Source organism: Callithrix jacchus, chromosome 1 (genome assembly GCF_049354715.1).
Source record: "Callithrix jacchus isolate 240 chromosome 1, calJac240_pri, whole genome shotgun sequence".
Lineage (NCBI taxonomy): Eukaryota > Metazoa > Chordata > Mammalia > Primates > Cebidae > Callithrix > Callithrix jacchus.
In genome coordinates this window covers 145,672,552-145,692,454 of record NC_133502.1, presented here as the reverse complement: position 1 = coordinate 145,692,454, position 19,903 = coordinate 145,672,552, and the positions used below count along the sequence as shown (strand labels likewise).

Here is a 19,903-nt window from a genome sequence, read left to right as displayed (position 1 = left end):
AGAGTCTCACTCTGTCACCCAGGCTGGAATGCAGTGGCGCGATCTCTGCTCACTGCAATGGCTGCCTCCTGGGTTCAAGTGATTCTTCTGTCTCAGCCTCCTGAGGATCTGGGACTATAGGTTTGTGTCACCACATTTGGCTAATTTTTGCATTTTTAGTAGAGACGAGGTTTCACCATGTTGGTCAAGCTGGTCTCAAACTCCTCAGACGTCAGGTGGTCCATCTGCCTTGGTCTCCCAAAATCCTGATATCATTAACAGTCCCTTCTTTTACTCTCAAAACTCTCTAGGTTTACATAAAAAATAATCAGAACATCCTGGTTGAAAGGGGGTTTAGGGAAAAGTTTTGCTGATTTGAGTGAATAGGACTCTTTTCTCAGTCTACCCCAAAACTTCATGAAATCTACATCATCCACAGATGCTTTTGAAGTTGAGTTTGGGTGTTTTGGCCAGGCAGGGATGAGGACAAGGAGGCCCAGTCACATTTGGCCCAGTACTGAGCCTGGCAGGGCCTGGTATACAGTTGGCACTCAATGATGCATGGCGAGTGGTATATTCATAACAGCAACATTGTTCAGTACCTCGTTTTTCCCCTGTGTAGGGGACCAGATCTTCTCGGTCCTTAAACTCCTTTGCTTGCTTTTCCAAGTGATCCAAGAGCTCCTCTCTTTTAAAGGGGCCCGTGGGCGCCTTGGTGGTCTGATCCTTTTGCCTCAGGCCTGCAGGCAGCAATGCATTCTACAGTGGAGGTTGTGGGGGGCAGGAGAGAGAGAAAGAGAGAGAGAGAAAGAGAGAGTGATCAGCTGCTGAAGACTTGCACTTCTCCAGAAACTCATCATCAAACAGCAGGGACCTCAGAGCTCATGGAATCCATGGTGTCCCTCGTTTTACATGTAAGGAATCTGAAACCCCAGGAGGGGCAGGGGCTTGCCCAAGGTCAAAGGCAGATGAGGAGCAGAGAGAGGCTAAGACTCAGGTTTCTCAATCCTCCAGCATGTCCCTGCCTCTAACATTTTTGAAGACGAGGAGGTGAGGGGTCAAGGCAGCCAACTCCAGCCTGAGCACAGAGGACACTGAAAGAGCATCTGTTGGGGGATGAATATGACTGAGTTGTTGTTTGGATGCATAAAGATATTTACAGGAGTTGAGTATCAAGTGGTTGGAAAGAGAAGCAGCCAAAGGGGGTTGACTTGGGGCCCTGGATGGAGAATCAGGCAGGAAAAGGCAGACAAAAAAAAAAAAAAAAAAAAAAAAAGCTGGAGAAAGGCCCAGGAAAGCAGTGAGGTGAGCAGAGCCCTGCAGAGCTAAGAGGTGGGCGGGGCATGCTCTGTGGGCACAGCCCCTGCTGGCTCTACCTCTCACTGCCTTCTCACCTCCTGATGGGTTCGTGCTCATGACACACTGGTGGTTAAATATTTTGAATGTCGCCCCTGGAGATGGGTATCTCAAGAAACATAACATCAACCAACTGTTCTCTTTTCTTCTTCAAACATAAGCAGGCTTCTAGGTGAGGGCTTACTACTAAAGCAGATTCCTAATTAGGGGGGATTGGAGTTACCCTCACCGGCTTCACTTTAACTCAGCCCCCCGTACCTTAGGGAGTCAAAGGTACAAGCTATCACCCTATAGCTGCAAGGATGCTCAGAGATCATCTAGTGCATACACTCTCCATCAGGGGAAACTGAGGCCTGGAGCAAGGAAAGATTTGCCCGAGGAGTTTCAGGACAGGTCTAGAACAAAAACCAGCGTTCTTCTTCAGATTTAGGGGAGGAGGAAGATCTTCATTTCTAATTGCTGCATGCTCCCTGTCTCTTTCTGCATTCGCAGAGCTAGCAGATGATACATGGGAGGCTGGTATGGAAAGGACATCACCCCAAAGATATGCACCCTCAAACTGGCTAAGTTGAAGATCGTCTCCCTCTGTTGCACCCAGGCTGGAGTGCAGTGGTGTGATCTCTGCTCACTGCAGCTTCTGCCTCTTGGGTTCAAGCGATTCTCCTGCCTCAACCTCCCAAGTAGCTGGGATTACAGGTGCCCGCCACCACACCCAGATAATTTTTTTGTATTTTTAGTAGAGTCAGGGTTTTACCATATTGCCCAGGCTGATCTTGAACTTCTGACCTCAGGTGATCTGCCCACCTCAGCCTCCCAAACTGCTGGGATTACTGTGCCCGACCCCACCTCCAATCTTTGTACCATCAAAATGCATATCTTCAGTCACTCTTACAAACTCCAAATCCTTTTCTGAAAGCCCCCTCTGTAAGGGGACTGTTATCAGGCATATGAAGATCAACATATGCCTGGCACATAGAGGGATACAGCCTGGGAGGGAATACTACTGTTTAATGCATCATGTTTTAAAAGATGTACTATCTTTTTTTTTTTTTTTCTTTTTTGAGGCAGAGTTTCACTCTTGTTGCCCAGGCTGGAGTGCAGTGGTGTGATCTCAGTTCACCACAACTTCTGCCTCCCAGGTTCAAGTGATTCTCCTGCCTCAGCCTCCCGACTAGCTGGTATTACAGGCATGCGCCACCACACCTGGCTAATTTTGTATTTTTAGTAGAGACAGGTTTCTCCATGTTGGTCACGCTGGTCTCGAACTCCCAACCTCAAGTGATCCACCCAACTCAGCATCCCAAAGTGTTAGTATTATAGGCATGAGCCACCACATGATGCTTATGCTTTTAACACCACAATGCTGTTTCAGTAAGAGTCGTGGCTGTAAGGTCAGGAGACTGGGCTGTGACCCTGCCTCTGAGAGGGCTGTAAGTGAGCAGGACCCACCTAGCACAGAGCCTGGATGGACAGATAACAGGCCTGGCAAGTGGTGCTGGTGTGCTTACAGATAGCTTTAGGCCACAGATCAAAACAGACACTAGGAGTTGAAGCTTTTTATGAGAGGACAGCCGGTAGAAAACCAAGGCCTGACTGACTTGGGGTTGGAAGTTTCCGGAACATAAGTGATCTACACACATCCCAGTTTTCCTTAAGCACTCAGATATTGTCCACCATGATAGTCAGGATAGGTGATGCTCCCAGGTGAGCCATGCTTCTGTGGGCATATCCCAGGTTAGATGGGACTTCCTATAGCTAGCTGTATCTGCCTACTCCTTCTCTTCCATGGCAGGGAGCTTACTGCGATGCAAGAGAGTGAGAGAATACCTCATTGCTCTGCAAACGTCAATGTGTGACTACCCATAATGGATAATCCGAACTCATTGTGGCATGCCTGCACCTCATAGTTGACCCATCAGGCTTCAGACCTGACTTGGAGTAATAATGATTCAACTGCACAATCTTGGGCAAGTCCCCTAAATCTCATTGTGCCTCAGTTTCCATGGCTGTAAAATGTAAGTAATGAGAGTTGCTCTCTCATAGAGTGGTTGAGAAAATTAAATGAGATAATGCAGAAAGTGTGCTTAGCACAGTGCCTAACATAGTGAACAGCCAAAAATGGGTACTTATGGTCACTTCCATTGTTATATAATCAGGTAAAATATATGTTAATAGGAGATTGGTTACCCAAATATATATGTTTAACAGGGAATGCATTATCCAAGTATAAATTCAAAAAACTAAAACACACAAATATAAAATGAATTAAGCACTGAAAGCAAGTGCTCCTGCTTCTTAGGGATCCCCACAGGGAAGGCCTACAGATTTTCATTACCATAAAGGGTTTTGATGTCAGTAAGATGCTGAGGCACGTTCTGGCCCCAGAAAGGCTAAGTATTGCAATAGAAGAAATCCAGGGGTCGTAACTGAGGGGAGAAGGGTTTGCTAACTCTCATCTCTTTTCCAGTCTATCTGGTAGCAGCCACGAATTTAGTAAAAGCAGAGTTTCTCAACCTCAGCACAACTGACATTCTGGGCTAGATAATTCCTTGTCGTGGAGGCCGCTCTACCTACTGGAGATTCTTTAGCAGCCCTTCTGCTCTCTAGCTCCTAGATGCCAGAAGTACTGTCCCCCAAGTTGTGACAAACAAAAATGTCTCCAAACATTGCCAAACTTCTTCTTTTTTTTTTCTTGACAGAGTCTCACTCTGCTGCCCTGGCTGGAGTGCGATCTTGGCTCACTGCAACCTCTGCCTCCCTGGTTTAAGCAATTCTTCTGTCTCAGTCTCCCGAGTAGCTGGGACTACAAATGCATGCCACCATGCCCGGCTAATTTTTGTATTTTTAGTAGACATGGGGTTTCACCATATTGGTTAGGCTGGTCTTGAACTCCTAACCTCAGGTGATCCACCCACCTCGGCCTCCCAAAGTGCTAGGATTACAGGCATGAGCCTCGGTGTCCAGCCACCATTTTTCCTTTGAGGGGCACAATTGCCCGATTGAGAACCATTGCATTAAATAAAAGGCCATATAATGATAATATGTTGTGTAATAAAGATGTTTTTAATGTGTTTCAAAAATATTATTTATATAACATAAAAATATGGCTTCATTTATTCAAGTCTTTATTGAAAGCAGTTGATTTACAAAAAACAAAAATGTCAAAGGCCTTTTTTAGTAACTAAGCTTATCACATTTTTTAAGTAAATATTGAAAATATCAACCTCATTAGGAGTTAAAGTTTGTTTTCTTTCTATTAAATGGTATGTTTAACAAAATATCACATGATTTTCTGTTAAAACCAAAGATAGCTACATCTTTTTAAGCTCCTGATTGTTTATCACTTTAATTCGTTTTCAAAAACATCATGTGATCTCCAATTATATATAAAAACTAACTCAAAATGAGTCAAAGACCTAGGTATAAGAACTAAACTATAAAACATTTGGAAGAAAACATAGGCATAAATCTTTCTGACTCTGGATTAGGCAACCTGTTTCTCAGATAAGATATCAAAACAATAAGCAACAAAATTAAAAAGTAGATAACTTGGACTTCATCAAAATTAAAAATATTTGTGCTACAAAGGACACTAGTGAGAAGAAAATCCACAGATTGGGGGGAAATATTTGTAAATTGTATATCTCATAAGAGTCTCAGACCTAGAATACATAAAAATCTCTTATAACTCAATAATATTTGACAAATAACCCAATTTAAAAATGGGGCCAGGCATGGTGACTCACGCCTGTAATCCCAGCACTTTGGGAGGCTGAGGCAGGCAGATCACCTGAGATCAGGAGTTTAAGACCAGCGTGGCCAACATGGTGAAACCTCATCCCTACTAAAAATACAAAAATCAGCCTGGCATGGTGGCTCATGCCTGTAATCCCAGCTACTCAGGAGTCTGAGGCACAAAAATTGAACCTATGAGGCAGAGATTGCAGTGAGTCAAGATTGAGCCACTGCACTCCAGCCTGAGCAACAGAGCAAGACTCTGTCTCAAAAAACATATAAAAATAAAAATAAAAATGGACAAGTGGCTGGGCACAGTGGCTCATGCCTGTAATCTCAGCAGTTTTGGAGGCCAAAGGGGGCAGATCACCTGAGGTCAGGAGTTCGAGACAAGTCTGGCCACATGGTGAAACCCCATCTCTATTAAAAATACAAAAATTAGCCGGGCATGGTGGCACACATCTGTTCTCCCAGCTACATGTGAGGCTGAGGCGGGAGGATCATTTGAACTTGGGAGGTGGAGATAGCAGTGAGCTGAGATTGTGCCAATGCACTCCAGCCTGGGTGACAGAGCCCCATCTGACAAAACTAAAAATAAAAATAAATAAATTTTTTAAAACAGGCAAGTGATCTGGATAGACATTTCTCCAAAGATGATATACAAATGGCCAATAAGCTCATGACAAATATGCTCAATATTATTATGCATTAGAGAAATGTAAATCAAATCTGGAATGACATACCATTTAACAGTCAGCAATAAAAAAAAACACAGATAATAACAAGTATTGAAGAGACTGCAGAGAAACTAGAATTCTCATACACTGCTGGTAGGAATGTAAAATGATACAGTCCTTTTGAAAATTGTGCAATTTCTCAAAAAGTTAAAGTTACCATATGATGCAACAGTTCCGCTCCTTGGTGGAAAAGAACTGAAGATGTATGTCCACCCAAACACTTGTACATGAATGTTCACAAGAGCATTATTCATAATAACAAAAGTACAAACAAGTCTACTGCTCATAAGCTGATGAATGGATAAACCAAATGTGGTATAGCCATACAACTGAATATTATTCAGCTATGAAAAGAAATGTAGTACAACATGACTGGCCCTTGAAAACATGAGGCTAAGTGTAAGAAGCCAGATACAAAAGGCCATGTATTATACGATTCCATACAATCTATATGAAATGTACAGAACAGTCAAATCTGTAGAGACAGAAGGTAGATTAGCGGTTGCCTAGGGCTGGTGTTATGGACTGGAATGTGTGCCTCCAATTCATAGGTTGAAGCTCTCACCCCCAGAGTGACTATATTTGGACACAGGGCCTGTAAGGAGATAACTGAAGTCAAATGAGGTCATAAGGGTGAAACCCTGATCTGACAGAATTGGTGTCTCTATAAGAGGAGGTACCAGAGGGCTTGCTGCAACACCTCCTTCCAACCAGTCACCATGAGAACACACCGAGAGAAGGTTGCTGTCTGTAAGCCAGGAAGAAAGCCTTTACCAGAAACTGACCCCTGGAGACCCTCTTCTGGGACTTCTAAGCCTCCAGAATTGTGCAAAAATAAGTTTCTGTTGTTAAAGACACCTAGTCTGTGGCATTTTGTTAGAGCAACCTGAATAGGCTAATAAAGCTGGGAAGATTGAAGGGAGATGGAGAGTGACAGCTCATGGGCATGAGGCTTCTCTGTGAGGTGATGAAAATGTTCTGAGATTGATCATGATGGTTATATGACTGTGAATATGCTAAAAGAACAAACCATTGAATTGTGCACTTTAAGTGGATCATTGTATACTATGTGAATTGTATCTCAAAAAAGCTGTTATTTTGTAAATGGCATATGTCATCTCTGGGAGAATGACAGAAGTTGCTAATGCAGTCACTGAACCAAATGGTCACAGATGGAATGCTGAGGACAGAAGGCTCTTCATGTGCCAGTGGGTCATGGTGATGCTGAGATTGGCCAGGCTAGAGATGGCCACATTTCAAATGGTGCCTGTTGTACAATGTGATCTGCCCTACTATGCAAATTAGCTGTGAGAAGTTAAATGAACCTGAAAATACTGCCGTACGTCTCTCACGATTATTAGAAGCTAATACTGACTCTCAGACCCAGGCTGCCGCATAGGGGAGGAAAAGAATTCTCACAACCACTCTGTTGTTGGCTCTGACCAGGAGAGTATTTGGTGATTGTGTATGCATAGAAATGCATCTCTCATTTCTTAATTTCTTGTTCATTCAATAAACATCTGCTAAATAAATGCTACGTGTCCAGGCAGTGTGTTAAGAGGTAGGGCTATGACCCCACAAAGAGAAATTAAAGAATTTGGAGTAACCAGGGAGATGGGAGGTGAATGGAGAAAGTACAGTAAAATTAGAGAAAAGTCTTTTTTTTTTTTTTGAGATGGAGTCTTGCATGATCTCCACTCACTGCAACCACTGCAAACTCTACCAGGTTCAAGTCTTTCTCTTGCCTCAGCCTCCTCAGTAGCTGGGATTACAGGTGCATGCCACCATGCCCCGCTAGTTTTTTATTTTTTTATTTTTAGTAGAGATGGGGTTTCATCATGTTGGCCAGGCTGGTCTCAAACTCCTGACCTTGTGATCCACCCACACCTCAGCCTCCCAAAGTGCTAGAATTTCAGGTATGAGCCACCACACCTGGCCTAGAGAAAAGTCTTAATTACACGTAATTATTCACTACACACTTGGTAATCAAGATCCTAAAGGGAAGGGAAGGTCTACTTTACTGAATAGCAAAGAAGAATCTATATCTAGCCTATACATTACATTTAAAGGTATACTTTCACGGTGCCTGTGAGAAATTGAACTCATTTAACCTTTAAGGAATTTAAATCTCAATCTTAGAGTGTGCACAGGATAAATTTGCTGGGCAAGTGCTTTTTTTTTTTTTTCTGTAGTTAGTTCAAAGGGAAGCATCAATCTGACTCCACCAAAACAGTCATCAATTTATTACGGGCATTGAAAGTCACATGCACTTGTCACACAAACATCCTTACCCCAAAGACAGGTTGTGAGATTTGTATATAGGAGTCTGAGCAAATCTTCATGTCCTTACTTAACAACTGGAAATTTACTCATCTGAGGAGGGGAGTGACTAATACCAGGATGATCTCTTTATCATTACCCGACAGGAAAGTTAGTGCAGGTTTTAAGGAGGAGGAAATTCTAGATGATCTCTCATCTTAGACTAAAATTCTAGAATAGCTGTGAGTTGCCTGGGAGTGGTGGGGACTGGGGCACACTGGAGCTTCCCGTGCCTCCACACTACCCAGCTCCAGAGAACTGTTAATGTGTAGGAATGTTGTAATGAGATCTGCTCATTTTTGTGTGAAATCTCTTGATTTTAAAATATTGACACATAGTCCAAACATTTTAAAAACACTGTTCAGGCCAAATCAAACATATCTGCAAGGCAGACTCAGCCCATAAACTGCCATTATGCCACATCTGATCTAAGGTTCCTAGCAAACTAAAATTCCATGTAAGAAAGCGAAAGTATTCATTCATTTCACACATATTTACTGTGTATCCTGCCCATATCAGGTGTTGGGCTAGAGAAAGCAAGAGGTATATACACAGGTTTTAACTTTAGAGTTTTTTAAATTTTAAAAATACAAAGTTTAATTTGTTCTTGAAAATGACTATAGAGGTGGAAATTAGGCAACCTTTCCCGTATGCATTTCCCAACTCGTGATTTTTAAAATGGTGACTTCCCCTTAAATGTCGTAAAATTAAAACTCAAATGTGCAGCTTGACAGGCTCAGGTCACAGTCTAATTTTCAAACCCACACTCTGGAGTCCAGTTGTTCAAAGGACAATGGAAACTTGGACAGATCCTTACTGTGCCGTTAGGAGTTCTAACACCCTGCAAACAGGTGCCGTCAAGCTAAATATCAAGCATCTGCACAGTTATCGTTGCTACAGATAGGGCTACGCGAGAAGCCGTCCTGGCTAGAACCTCGTGGGCTTGTTCAGATGTGCATACATGGGCAACAAGCATGCATAGACACTACACACACACAGTGTACACATGCACCCATACACACATGATCACATATGTGCATACATATGCACATGTATGAATGCACACATGCACGAACACACACAAATGCATTAAAAGGATCATAGACTCCTGGCAGCTCAGAAATATAAAGCCTAAGAGAATCTCTAAACCAATGATTTTTTTCATTTTCCAATGGGGAAACTGAGGCATAGAAAACTGAAGTTGCTGGCCCAAAGTCACATAGCTTGTTAGCCTCACAGCCGGGAAGCCTGAGCTTACATAAAAATGACACTATATATAATTAGCATGTATATATATTAGCATGGTCAAGGATCTATATAACTATCTTCAGATTGGTGGCTCAACATGCATAAAACCTTGCAAAAGCCTTAACCTGGTTCTTCACAGTGACAAAAAAACAAGGAATTTTTATCACTTTTCCCAAATATATCAGCTAAGAACAAGGGAATACAAAACGTGGCCCCCTGGGTCTGGGCTCCCACCATCCTAGGTTCTTTTTTTTTTTTGAGATGGAGTCTCGCTCTGTCACCCAGGCTGGAGCACAGTGGCATGATCTCGGCTCACTGCAAACTCCGTCTCCTGGGTTCAAGCAATTCTTCTGCCTCAGCCTCCCTCCCGAGTAGCCAGGACTACAGGCATGTGCCACCACACCTGGCTAATTTTTTGTATTTTGAGTAGAGACAAGGTTTCACTGTGTTAGCCAGGATGTTCTCAATTTCCTGACCTCGGCCTCCCAAAGTGCTGGGATTACAGGCGTGAGCCACTGTGCCCAGCCTAGGTTCCTATTCTGTGACTGAATTATACACAGCTTCTTGGAAGAGGACAGGACAGGACAGGTGGTACAACCTCTTTATCGGGATTGGAAGAAGCCGTGGGCCAGGGAAGGGAGGGGCCTCGCCTGAGGTTACATGCTGGACCGAGAGCCCAGGACTCTTGACTTCCATCCCACAGAAAACTTTCCATCCCACCTGACTGCCATCCTCCGGGAACAGATCCTAGAAACCAGCTGTGGCCTCACGTGAGAGTCAGGTCTCCTCCCCAAGTGTTAGAAAGCCAGCTCTCCAGTCCCCTCCTTATCAAATGGGTCTCAGTTTACACATGGAGAAACAGAGGACCAGGGCCATGGAGTAACTGTCCTGGGGTAGGAGTGAAACCAAAGCAGCCTCACTTTTCAAACTTCCAGCGTTTCAAACAATTTAACCTGAGCATGCCCTAGACGCCCACCTCTGCTCTCTCCCCGACTCCACATCAGGCCAGGCCAAACCTTTCACAGGGCAGCAACTCCCGCCTCCCCCCGCCCACCCATTGCCTTTTAGAAGGGATTTGACTAAAAAACCGAAGTGTTTAACTGGCCTTGAGGACTTCCATTTTCCAGTTATCTGCCAGGTCTGTTTCTCCTTATGTAAAACATAGGCGCTTAGGGTCCTGTCCCTGCGTACAGAGCTCTGCCTACATACTGGCCAGCAGCTTCCAGATTCCACTGGAAACCACTCAGTGGAGTGCTCTTCTCACATACTTTAGCCTGAGAGCATGGCAGGGACAGTGGGATGAGCCTACTCTTGCACCAGTCACAGCATCTTCACGTCACAAAGGGACCAGCAGGATCCAAACCTCTAAGAGCCCCCTCTCTCCAGGCACAGCCCTCACCCAACACACACACTCTGGGCCTCTTCTGCCCCATCTTTGCTTTCTCTCCACAAAGAGCTAGGCCTTTGGCTCAGCTGCACTGACCTTGCTGCAGGGCTGATGAAACTCAATAGCTGCCATTTCCCCAGTCAACTTGACAGGGCCTTAATGCTGACGTCCAAAGGTGCCCTAGTAGTCCAAGCCCAGTAATTGCTTGTGGTAGTACCTACTGGTCATAGCAGCAGTATCTCTCTGGTATTCACAGTACAAGATGGGGACAAACCTTCGCTCCCTGGCTCTCTCCTAATCCTCCCTGCCTGCCTCATGCACAGGGAAAATGTTCCATGTTCCTGTTGTGCTGGGGACTGGCTATCCTGAGACAATGACAGTGTGATCCTGGCCCAGAGGGGCTCACAGCCAGAGGGGAGATACCCATCTCAGTGTGCTCACCTTACTCAACCCTGGGCTTCCTGGAGGAGGTGGTCCTGAGCTGAGTCCGAGGGGCCAGGCAGAAGCCAGCCAGGTGAAAAGAGGGAGGGAGAAGCATCACAGGGAGAGAGAAAGCACAGGGCAGCAGAAGTCCAGCAGATGAGGGTGGCATGGCCTGCTAGGGAAGGCATAGCGGTCTGCAGTGTTCCGAAATGTCTCCTCCCAAGGGCGCCACCCTCATTCAAGCCCTTGTGCCTCTTGCTGGCACCACCAGAGTAGCCACCTGGCTGATTCCCTGCTTCAGGCCTCTCCCCTTCTGTTCCTTAGACCCTACTGACATGTGCATCTGACCACATCACTCCCCAGCATACTCAGACACACTTGACCAAATTCATCAGCCAGGCATGAAGAGCTTTCCATGACTGGCCTCCAACCTACTCCCATCTCTCCAACCTCCTAAGCCTCTTCCCTTCGTCAAGTAACCCATGTTCTAGCCACTCCAGGCTACTCCACATTCCACAGCCACACCCTGCACTCTCCCTCTGCCATGCCTTTGCTCAGGCTGTGCTTTCCGCCTGGAATTCCATCACTCCAGCTCCTCTGCATTTATCTTTTAAAGCCCTTCCCTTGGGGACCCTGTTCAGCCTTTGCAGGGTTCCCTACAATGAGCTGATGAATCTTATTCCAAACTCCCCTAAGCACGTTGCCAGTTCTTGTATAATGCTCATCCTACTCTGTGGAGCACATCTACACTGAATCTCTCTCCCCAAAGATATTGGGCGCCCCTCAAGGGCCAGCTAGGATACATCTTAGTCTTCTCTGAATCCCAGCACCAAGTCCTGAGTGCTAAGAGAATGTGGTCTGAGGTGTCCACAGTCACACAACACTGAGGCTCCAGTTGGGAACAGGGTGGTTATGACCTGGGCTCCTCTCAGGCCCACATTACACCTGCTGTCCTAAGCCATTGGCTGTTCCACCCAACTGCTGTCCCCAAATGGGTTTTGGGGAGAAGGACATATTATGAAAGGTACCAGAGTTGGGGAGTGTCTAGGATGAGACCAAGGTTCACTGTTGTAGGTTTTGGGAAATGCCAAGCTAGAGAGTGAGACCTTTATAATGTTTTCTTTGAGGGCCTGGATTTGGTTAAATTCCTGCCAACTCCTCTCAATCCATCCCAGGGCTTTCAGCAGAGCTGAACATCAGGCTATCACGCTAGCAAACCCACAGTGACAGACTCCAAACCATCCCTGAATCAGGCTTCCCCTTCTTTAGCAATTAAAGAAAGCTTCCACTTTTTAGTTGAGCTCTTGGCTGCTCAGATTAAAGACTACACTTCCCAGGCTCCCTTGCAGCTAGGTTGAGCCATATAACCTAGTTTAGGCAATGATATGAGAAGTGTCTAGTGGCAATTTCTGGTAACCTTCCTTAAAAGGCACTTGAATCATGGCTTTTCTCCTTTCTTGTTTCCCTCCCCTGCCCCTTTTTCTCTATTTGGATGCCTGGAATGTGGCCATTATGGCTATAGGGCTACACCTTAGGAATGGCAGAAAGATGAGCTGGACAGAGTCTGGGACTCTGAGGAGCTGAGCTCCATCTCAGCCCTAGACTGCCTACCAGTGGACTTTTACTTGAGGGATGGATAAAACACTGCACCGATTACATTATTCTGAGTCTCTGTTACTTGTAGCCAAGCTGCACCCTACCTGACAACCCAGATCCTTAGCCCAGGTCTGTGAGGCCACAGACAGGTCACTGGTGCTCTCTAGTTTTGGATCCCCCATCTGTAAAATGAGGGTCAAGAGCCCTTTTATCTTGGAACCTCAGAATAAAGGTTTGAACTCCATATGAAAGCAACTTCTTGCTAGTCAGTTTTACTATCATTGGGTATGAGGGTCACTTTCATTCAACCAGCCAGACACTGCATTATGGAGGTGCTTTGTCAGGGCAGTTGGATCTGGTTGTGCAGGTTGTGCACTGCACTAAGCCAAGGAAGGGCATTATTCAGTCTACAGTCTATGTGAACAGTGTCTCCTGGCGTACAGTGTGCAACTTGCATAACTGTACCTGGCTGCACTGTCTGTGGCCATACAATATGTTCCCAGTCTCAAAAAACTTAGATTCTAGAGGACAAATCATATACTCAGGCTCACATTTATTAACGATCACCAAGCACCAGGCACTGGGCTAGATGCTTTTCATCTAATCATATATATACATGTATATAGATACGTACACACGTATGTCTTTTTTATGCTAAAACAAACATCTGCCATAGAAGGTAGAAGCACAGTTGCAAACTGAGAGGCCTACAAGTCAATCAAATGCCAACACTTGGTTGGGTTTGCTTGGTCTCACATTTAAATGAACTCTCAAAATTTTAAAATAAGAAGCCTACACATTTTTTAAAAATCCAGATTTCCAGAATCCCTTGAAACATTAGATGACCTGGCAATGCCAGGTCTGCACTCTCACACTGGCAACAATTAGTGGAGCTGAAAATGCTGGGCTCTTTGGACAAACTCCCATTTACCTCAGTCCCCACCACTCCCTGTTGTCTCTGACACAGAGGCCAAGGTCAGTTACTACATATCACTGGTTTTGCTGTTGATTTTCTTTCTGAAATTTAAATGGTAAGTGAAAATTGTCTTACATACACATATCTTTCCCTATCTTTCAAGAGAGAGAAAGGAATAGATAAGCCAGGCTGACCGCATGGCTCAAGGAGACTGCCCCTTCCTTCATGTACATCTTTCACGTGACACTGCGGGTACTTGGTTTGCTGCCTCCCAATGGGAAGTGCTCAGGAGAGTGGCAGAGATGGCGAATAGAAAGGGGGACAGAAAGGCAGGGTTTAAACTTTATCTGTAGTGATTTTCTGTTTTGTTTTTTTTTTAAGGGTGATCAGAACCAAATAAGGCAAAATTTGAATGTTTGCTAAATTGAGATGATGGAAACATAGGTATAGTATATACTGTACTCTCCCGTGCGTTTCAGATGTTTCCTATGGAACATGTCAAAATCAAAAAGGAAAGAGCTTAGTGTAGTCGGGGTGGAGCAGGTGCTGTGCTAGGGGTGTGGGCTGGAAGAGTCTAAAAAAGACTTCCTGAGGGAGGGGAGGAGAGATCAAGCCTTGAAAAATGGGAGGAAGTGAAGGGCTCCAGGTCCAGGAAGTTCCCTAGCCAGAGAAGGGGGTTCTGAGAAGTGGTCATGGGTCCAGAGGACCGAGGGTGGGGACATGGTGACGCCTGGCCTGACTCGCCCTCACCCCGCCGGGCCTGTCCTCCGCTCTGTGCACAGCCGGCCGTGTTTCTAAGGATGTGTGCCTATTTTTAGAGGAAAGATTTATTTCTTTCCATTTCAACTGTTTACTTCTGTCCTGGGCTTGCGATTCTGCCGGTTTGTGTTACAAAGGAGAATCATGGCCCTGTGGACCAAACTTGGCTGCTTCCCGGATGGCTAAGAGTGCCCTTGCCTTACAAGATACGATTTGGGGCACGAGTAGGGAGGATTTTATGATTGTCTGATGGGAAGCTATGTGGAGTGACAGGAAGCCCCAGGTGGGCGTCTTGGCTCTGCCACTGACTTGCTGTGTGACCTTGAACAGGTCCTTTCCTTGCTTTCCACTTCAGGGTTTTATTGATGTTTCGGGGTTTCATCAGTGAAATGGCAATGATGAGACCTCACAGGATGGGTATGAGGATTTGATGAAATGCATAAAACACCAAGTGAATGACATGTGTCCAGGACAGACTCCAAAACTCAGGCTTTCTCTACCAGTACCACATATGTAGATGCTGGGGGTGGGCTACTGTTAGATGATTTCTAAGTGTCCTTGGAGCTCTGGGATTCTCCAATTCTGTTTTCCATTATTTCATCCTGCAATTCATGACCCTTTGTTCTCAGGACTTTTATTTTTTTTTGAGATGGAGTCTTGCTCTGTCACCCAGACTGGAATGCAGTGGCGCGATCTCAGTTCATAGCAACCTCTGCCTCCCAGGTTGAAGCAATTCTCCTGTCTCAGCCTCCCAAGTAGCCGGGATTACAGGCACGTGCCATCATGCCCAGCTAATTTTTGTGTTTAAAGTAGAGACAGGATTTCTCCATGTTGGCCAGGCTGGTCTCAAACTCCTGACCTCAAGTGATCCGCCTGCCTTGGGCCCCCAAAGTACTGAGATTATAGGCGTGAGCCCCACGCCCAGCCTATTCTCAGAACTCTTGACACATTATGGACTAAGGAAGGCAGAGTCTGTCTGAATTTTATCACTTAATAGCTGTGTGATTCTGGGCACCTATTTCTTTAGCTACAGAATGACATTAACCTCATCCTATGAGGATCAATCTTATAAGATTCTTGTAAATATTCTTGAAATGATGCCCATAAAATGCTTAGCAGAGCACCTGGCATGTATGAACACCTTAGTAGAGCCCAGGCACAGTGGTTCACGCCTGTAATCTCGGCACTTTGGGAGGCCAAGGCCGGCGGATCACCTGAGGTCAGGAGTTTGAGACCAGCCTGGTCAACACGGTGAAACTCTGTCCTACTAAAAATACAAAAATTAGCTGGGCATGGTGGCACATGTCTGTAATTCCAGCTACTCAGGAGGCTGAGGCAGGAGAATCACTTGAACACAGGAGGCAGAATTTGCAGTGAGCTGAGATCACGTCATTGCACTCTAGCCTGACCAACAAGAGTGAAATCCCATTTCAAAAAAAAAGGGAAAGAACACCTTAGTAGAAACTCATCATTGGTTATTATTATTCAGGCCTTGCAGAAGGTCTATTGCTTTCCATTATTGTTTCTATGGTTATATTGCATCTCAGATTCCTGAGAGCTAACTTTAAAATCAACTCTTAGGTCCCAATTTCTTTATAAGGTTGAATTATCTCTACCATCTTCTCTCCTGTGAATATTTTGAGCCTTTTACTGAGACAATTTAAAAAATTTCTGCCTTTTCCCCAAAGCCTCATGAACAATCAATATTTACAGTTAAATTCCTTGTGTTGGTGAATTCTCAATTCTTTTAAGATTAGTATGTATTATGAAAATAACATAACAACTTCAGTAGAAATCAAATTGGAAGTAAAATTTGCTCATAATTCCCCAATCTGCTCTCTGAGTTTCCCTCTGGGCTAGTCCCAGAAGTGCTCCCAGAGAATGGTGGTTAACAGCACAGGTTACCGGGCCAAGACTGTCGAGGTTGGAATCCCAGCCCCACTCAGATTGCATCCTGGGAGGTTACTTCATATCTCTAAGCCTTGGCTTCTTCATCTTTAAAATGGGGCTAATGACTGAACCTTCCCAGAGGACTAAATGGGATAATCATGTAGGGCTTCACTCATGGCACTCTCAGGAAGTATTGAGTGTCTATTGCTCATGTGAGAACTGTACACTGCTCCCTGCAGAAGTCACAGTGACTTGTCATTCTCAAAACTGCTCTCTGTGTTGCCCCCACCGCCTGGTACAAAGGCAATCTGAACTGAGGAGTTGGCTCCGCTTCAGAGCAGCATCCACTTAACTCCAGAGAGACGAGAAAGGGCAGATCCTCTGGGGAATCAGTCAACAGCAGACACTTTTAGCACATGAAGCATTCCTTTCCCAAGGGAGTCCAAGTGCAACAATCTCATGATAAGCTCGAGTTTTTCCAGAGTGAGAGATAGAAAGTTTCGGGGACTTTTTTTTAATGTGCACAAGTTTGGAATCCTCTGCTGCAAACAGAGCTGCTTTCCAAGTCCTCGTACTCCATTCTGTCACATGACACTGGGGCTTAACAATTGCATAACCAGAAACGCCACCCTGTGAAGTGTTTGTTGAACTCAGGTACTAAGACAGCCAGGAATGGCTCAGAGAAATCATCTGTGGTTAGAGCTGAAGGGGTCTTCCGAGGCCATCTAGGCCAACTGCATCCATTTTACAGGAGGGAAAATTGAGATACAAAGAAGGAAACTCATGTGCCCAAGTCCAGAGCAGAGCCAGGACTGGAACCTGGACTTCTGCACCTCAGGCTCTTTCCCAGAAAAGGAGGGGGATGATTTTCATACAGCACCCCCACCCACAAAACCAGAGCACATCTGCAGCCCAAACTATCTCCCTGAACACTCCCATGAAGCCTTGGAGTGACATGGCTAAGTTATGGACTCCAGACCCACACACAGTGGCACCACCATTGCCTAGCTGTGGGACTTCGGACAAATTACTTCATCTCTCAGCTTCCTCATCTGTAAAATGAGGGTGATAACAGGGCCTGCCTCCTAGGATCTGGATGATGGTCAATTGAGTTAAAATTTCAAAGGCCTTAGAACAGCACTGCACACAGTGAGTGCCATATAAGCACTAATTAAACAAAAATAAAAACTGAAGAAATATGAAGACCAGGCATGGTGGCTCATGCCTGTAATCCTAGGCATGATTGGGAGGCCTAGGTGGGTGGATCACAAGGTCAGGAGTTCAAGACCAGCCTGGCCAAGATGGTGAAACCTGTCTCTACTAAAAATACAAAAATTAGCTGGGCATGGTGACACGTGCCTGTAGTCCCAGCTATTTGGGAGGCTGAGTCAGGAGAATCGCTTGAACCCGGGAAGTGGCAGTTACAGTGAGCCACGATTGTGCCACTCATTCCAGCCTGGGTGACAGAGCAAGACTCCATCTCAAAACAAGCAAGCAAACAAACAAACAAACAAAAAACAAAACCAGAGGAATGTGGACTATAACAGCGAGGGCAGTGGCCTAGGTGCCAAGGGATCAGGGTTCTGATCTGGTTCTGCTTGTGTGTGACCTAGAGCAGGTTCTTTCCCCTCCCTGGGCTCTGCTCGGGCTCAGAAGCGGTAGGAGGGGCGGACACCTGCCAGGAGTCTCCTGTGGTCTGCATATCTTTGGCCTCTCCCTGTGCTGTGATTTCAGAGCATGGGCCAAGCGAGGGTGAAAGTAGAACTGGAATGTTTGTGCTTTCCAAAAAAAAGGGAGGCCCCCTAGGCCTTTTCAAAGCTCACAAACTGTCTTGCAAATCAGGTAACAGAGCCGATCTCAGTGAAGGGGCCGATTGTGTGGCTGAGACAGAAACCCACTGGCCTCCATTATCTCCTATACTCTCTCTGGTTTCTCTTCTTTTCTTTGAATGGAGAGAGAAAGGGGTCTTTGAAAATGCCAACTGGGAGACCTCAGTGGTGTGAGAATCGCAGGTCTCAGGTGGCCCATGCCGGCGCCCACATCCCTGGGCTCAATTACTTTTCTCCTGCCAGAGCTGGACGTGCGCACACTCTGGAGCCTGTTTTGAAATCCCAGTCTCTGCACCTGCCTGGATCCTGTGAGCCTGGGCAAGCTGAGCCCTAGGTGCCCTGCCCCTCCAGTTGTACCAGCGGACTGTCCCTGCCCTGCTAATCACCTAGGTGGGAGAGCTGGCTGTGTGGGAGCGGCAGAGGCCCTGGGTATTGGCTGCTGAGGCTGAATACTCTGACATGTGAGGTGGCAGACCTGTGGGAGCTCTTTACCAGTCTGGGAGTGAAAGGGAATGCAGTTCCTGGTGGATGCACTCTGGGTTCTGAGCAGCCTCCTCCATCTGTCTCCCTTCACTCCCAGGCCTGATGCTTGGCTCTGACCCTTGTCATCATCATCACCTGCCCTATTTGCAGCCACAGCCTGATCTAACCTCATCCCCAAGTAGCAGCTCAGGGCAACTCTAACAGCCCAAAAGGCCCATGGGGCCCTCAGGTGCACTTCCCCCTGGGAATGGCAAAGATTCCCCAGCGGGTGTGCCTCCCACCTCTCACCCACCTACCTGACACCCCTCCAGTCCATGTGTCCTCAGCATCAGCTCCCCAAAACACCAAGCTCTCTGAGTCTCTGACCCTCAAGGGTTCGTCGAAGCTACTGAGCAAAATCTGAACCCTTCAGTCGGCCTTGCCAATTCCCCTGCCCCAGTGTTATCTAGCCCAATCTCCTCCCCGCGACTTTCTAGTGGCATCTGAGCCTCCACAGAAACCACACTAAGACTCCCATCCCTAATTACCTTCCCTACACACCACTTTCCTTGTGGCCTTTCTCAAGGCCCTCACTTGGCCTGGAATTAGAAAAATCCGGGGCCCAGTTCCAGTAAGTGACGCCTCGCACCAGTAAGAGTTAATTTCTTTGCAGAGACTCCTGCCTGCTCTGGGTAGAACGCAGTTTATTAGGCCTGCTTCCCCACCAGCCTGTGCTCCTGGAAGGCAGAGTCCCAGCCAGGCTCCTCTGTTGGCGGGGTGCTCGGCAGGTAACTGAGTCACATTCATTGAGTTAACTGGAAGTGGCTATATGCCCCTTTTGTTGTTCCTTTATAAAACTGTTTGTTCCTGGAATTGTGTGTGACAGTGATCTAGGATAGAATTAGAACAGAATAATTTTACGGCTTGATTTTTCCTTGCCTACATGGCTTGTTTTCACTGAAACACAGGCTGATGGGGAGAGATGATGCGGGGGAAGGAGGAACGCAAAGCTCTTTCCACCAGTGCCGACTTCTGATCAACCTGAGCAGCCTCATCAGGAAACCATCTTGTCGTGGCAGGCAGGGGAAGTAGTGAATATCAGGAAGAGGAGGACACTCTGCTGGAGGGATGTGTAATCCTATGGGGCCTGGGACCCAGGAGCCCTAGGCAAGGATTCTGGCTTATCTAGAATGAAGCCACTTAATCACACCTGGTTATAAGACCAGGTTATAAGTCAGGTTAGCTTAAGCCTGAAAGTGACCAACCA

At 46.0% G+C, this 19,903-nt stretch overlaps 1 protein-coding gene across 2 annotated transcripts in view; it reads right to left on the bottom strand.

Moving 5' to 3' along the window:
* TMOD1 (tropomodulin 1) overlaps window positions 1-19,903 on the bottom strand; it is a 93,355-nt gene that overhangs the window by 47,879 nt on the left and 25,573 nt on the right. For both annotated transcript variants that reach the window (XM_035252780.3, XM_035252786.3), the window contains exon 3: window positions 582-738. In XM_035252780.3, the coding sequence (XP_035108671.1) occupies window positions 582-738 (157 nt within the window). The remainder of the gene's footprint in view (window positions 1-581; window positions 739-19,903) is intronic.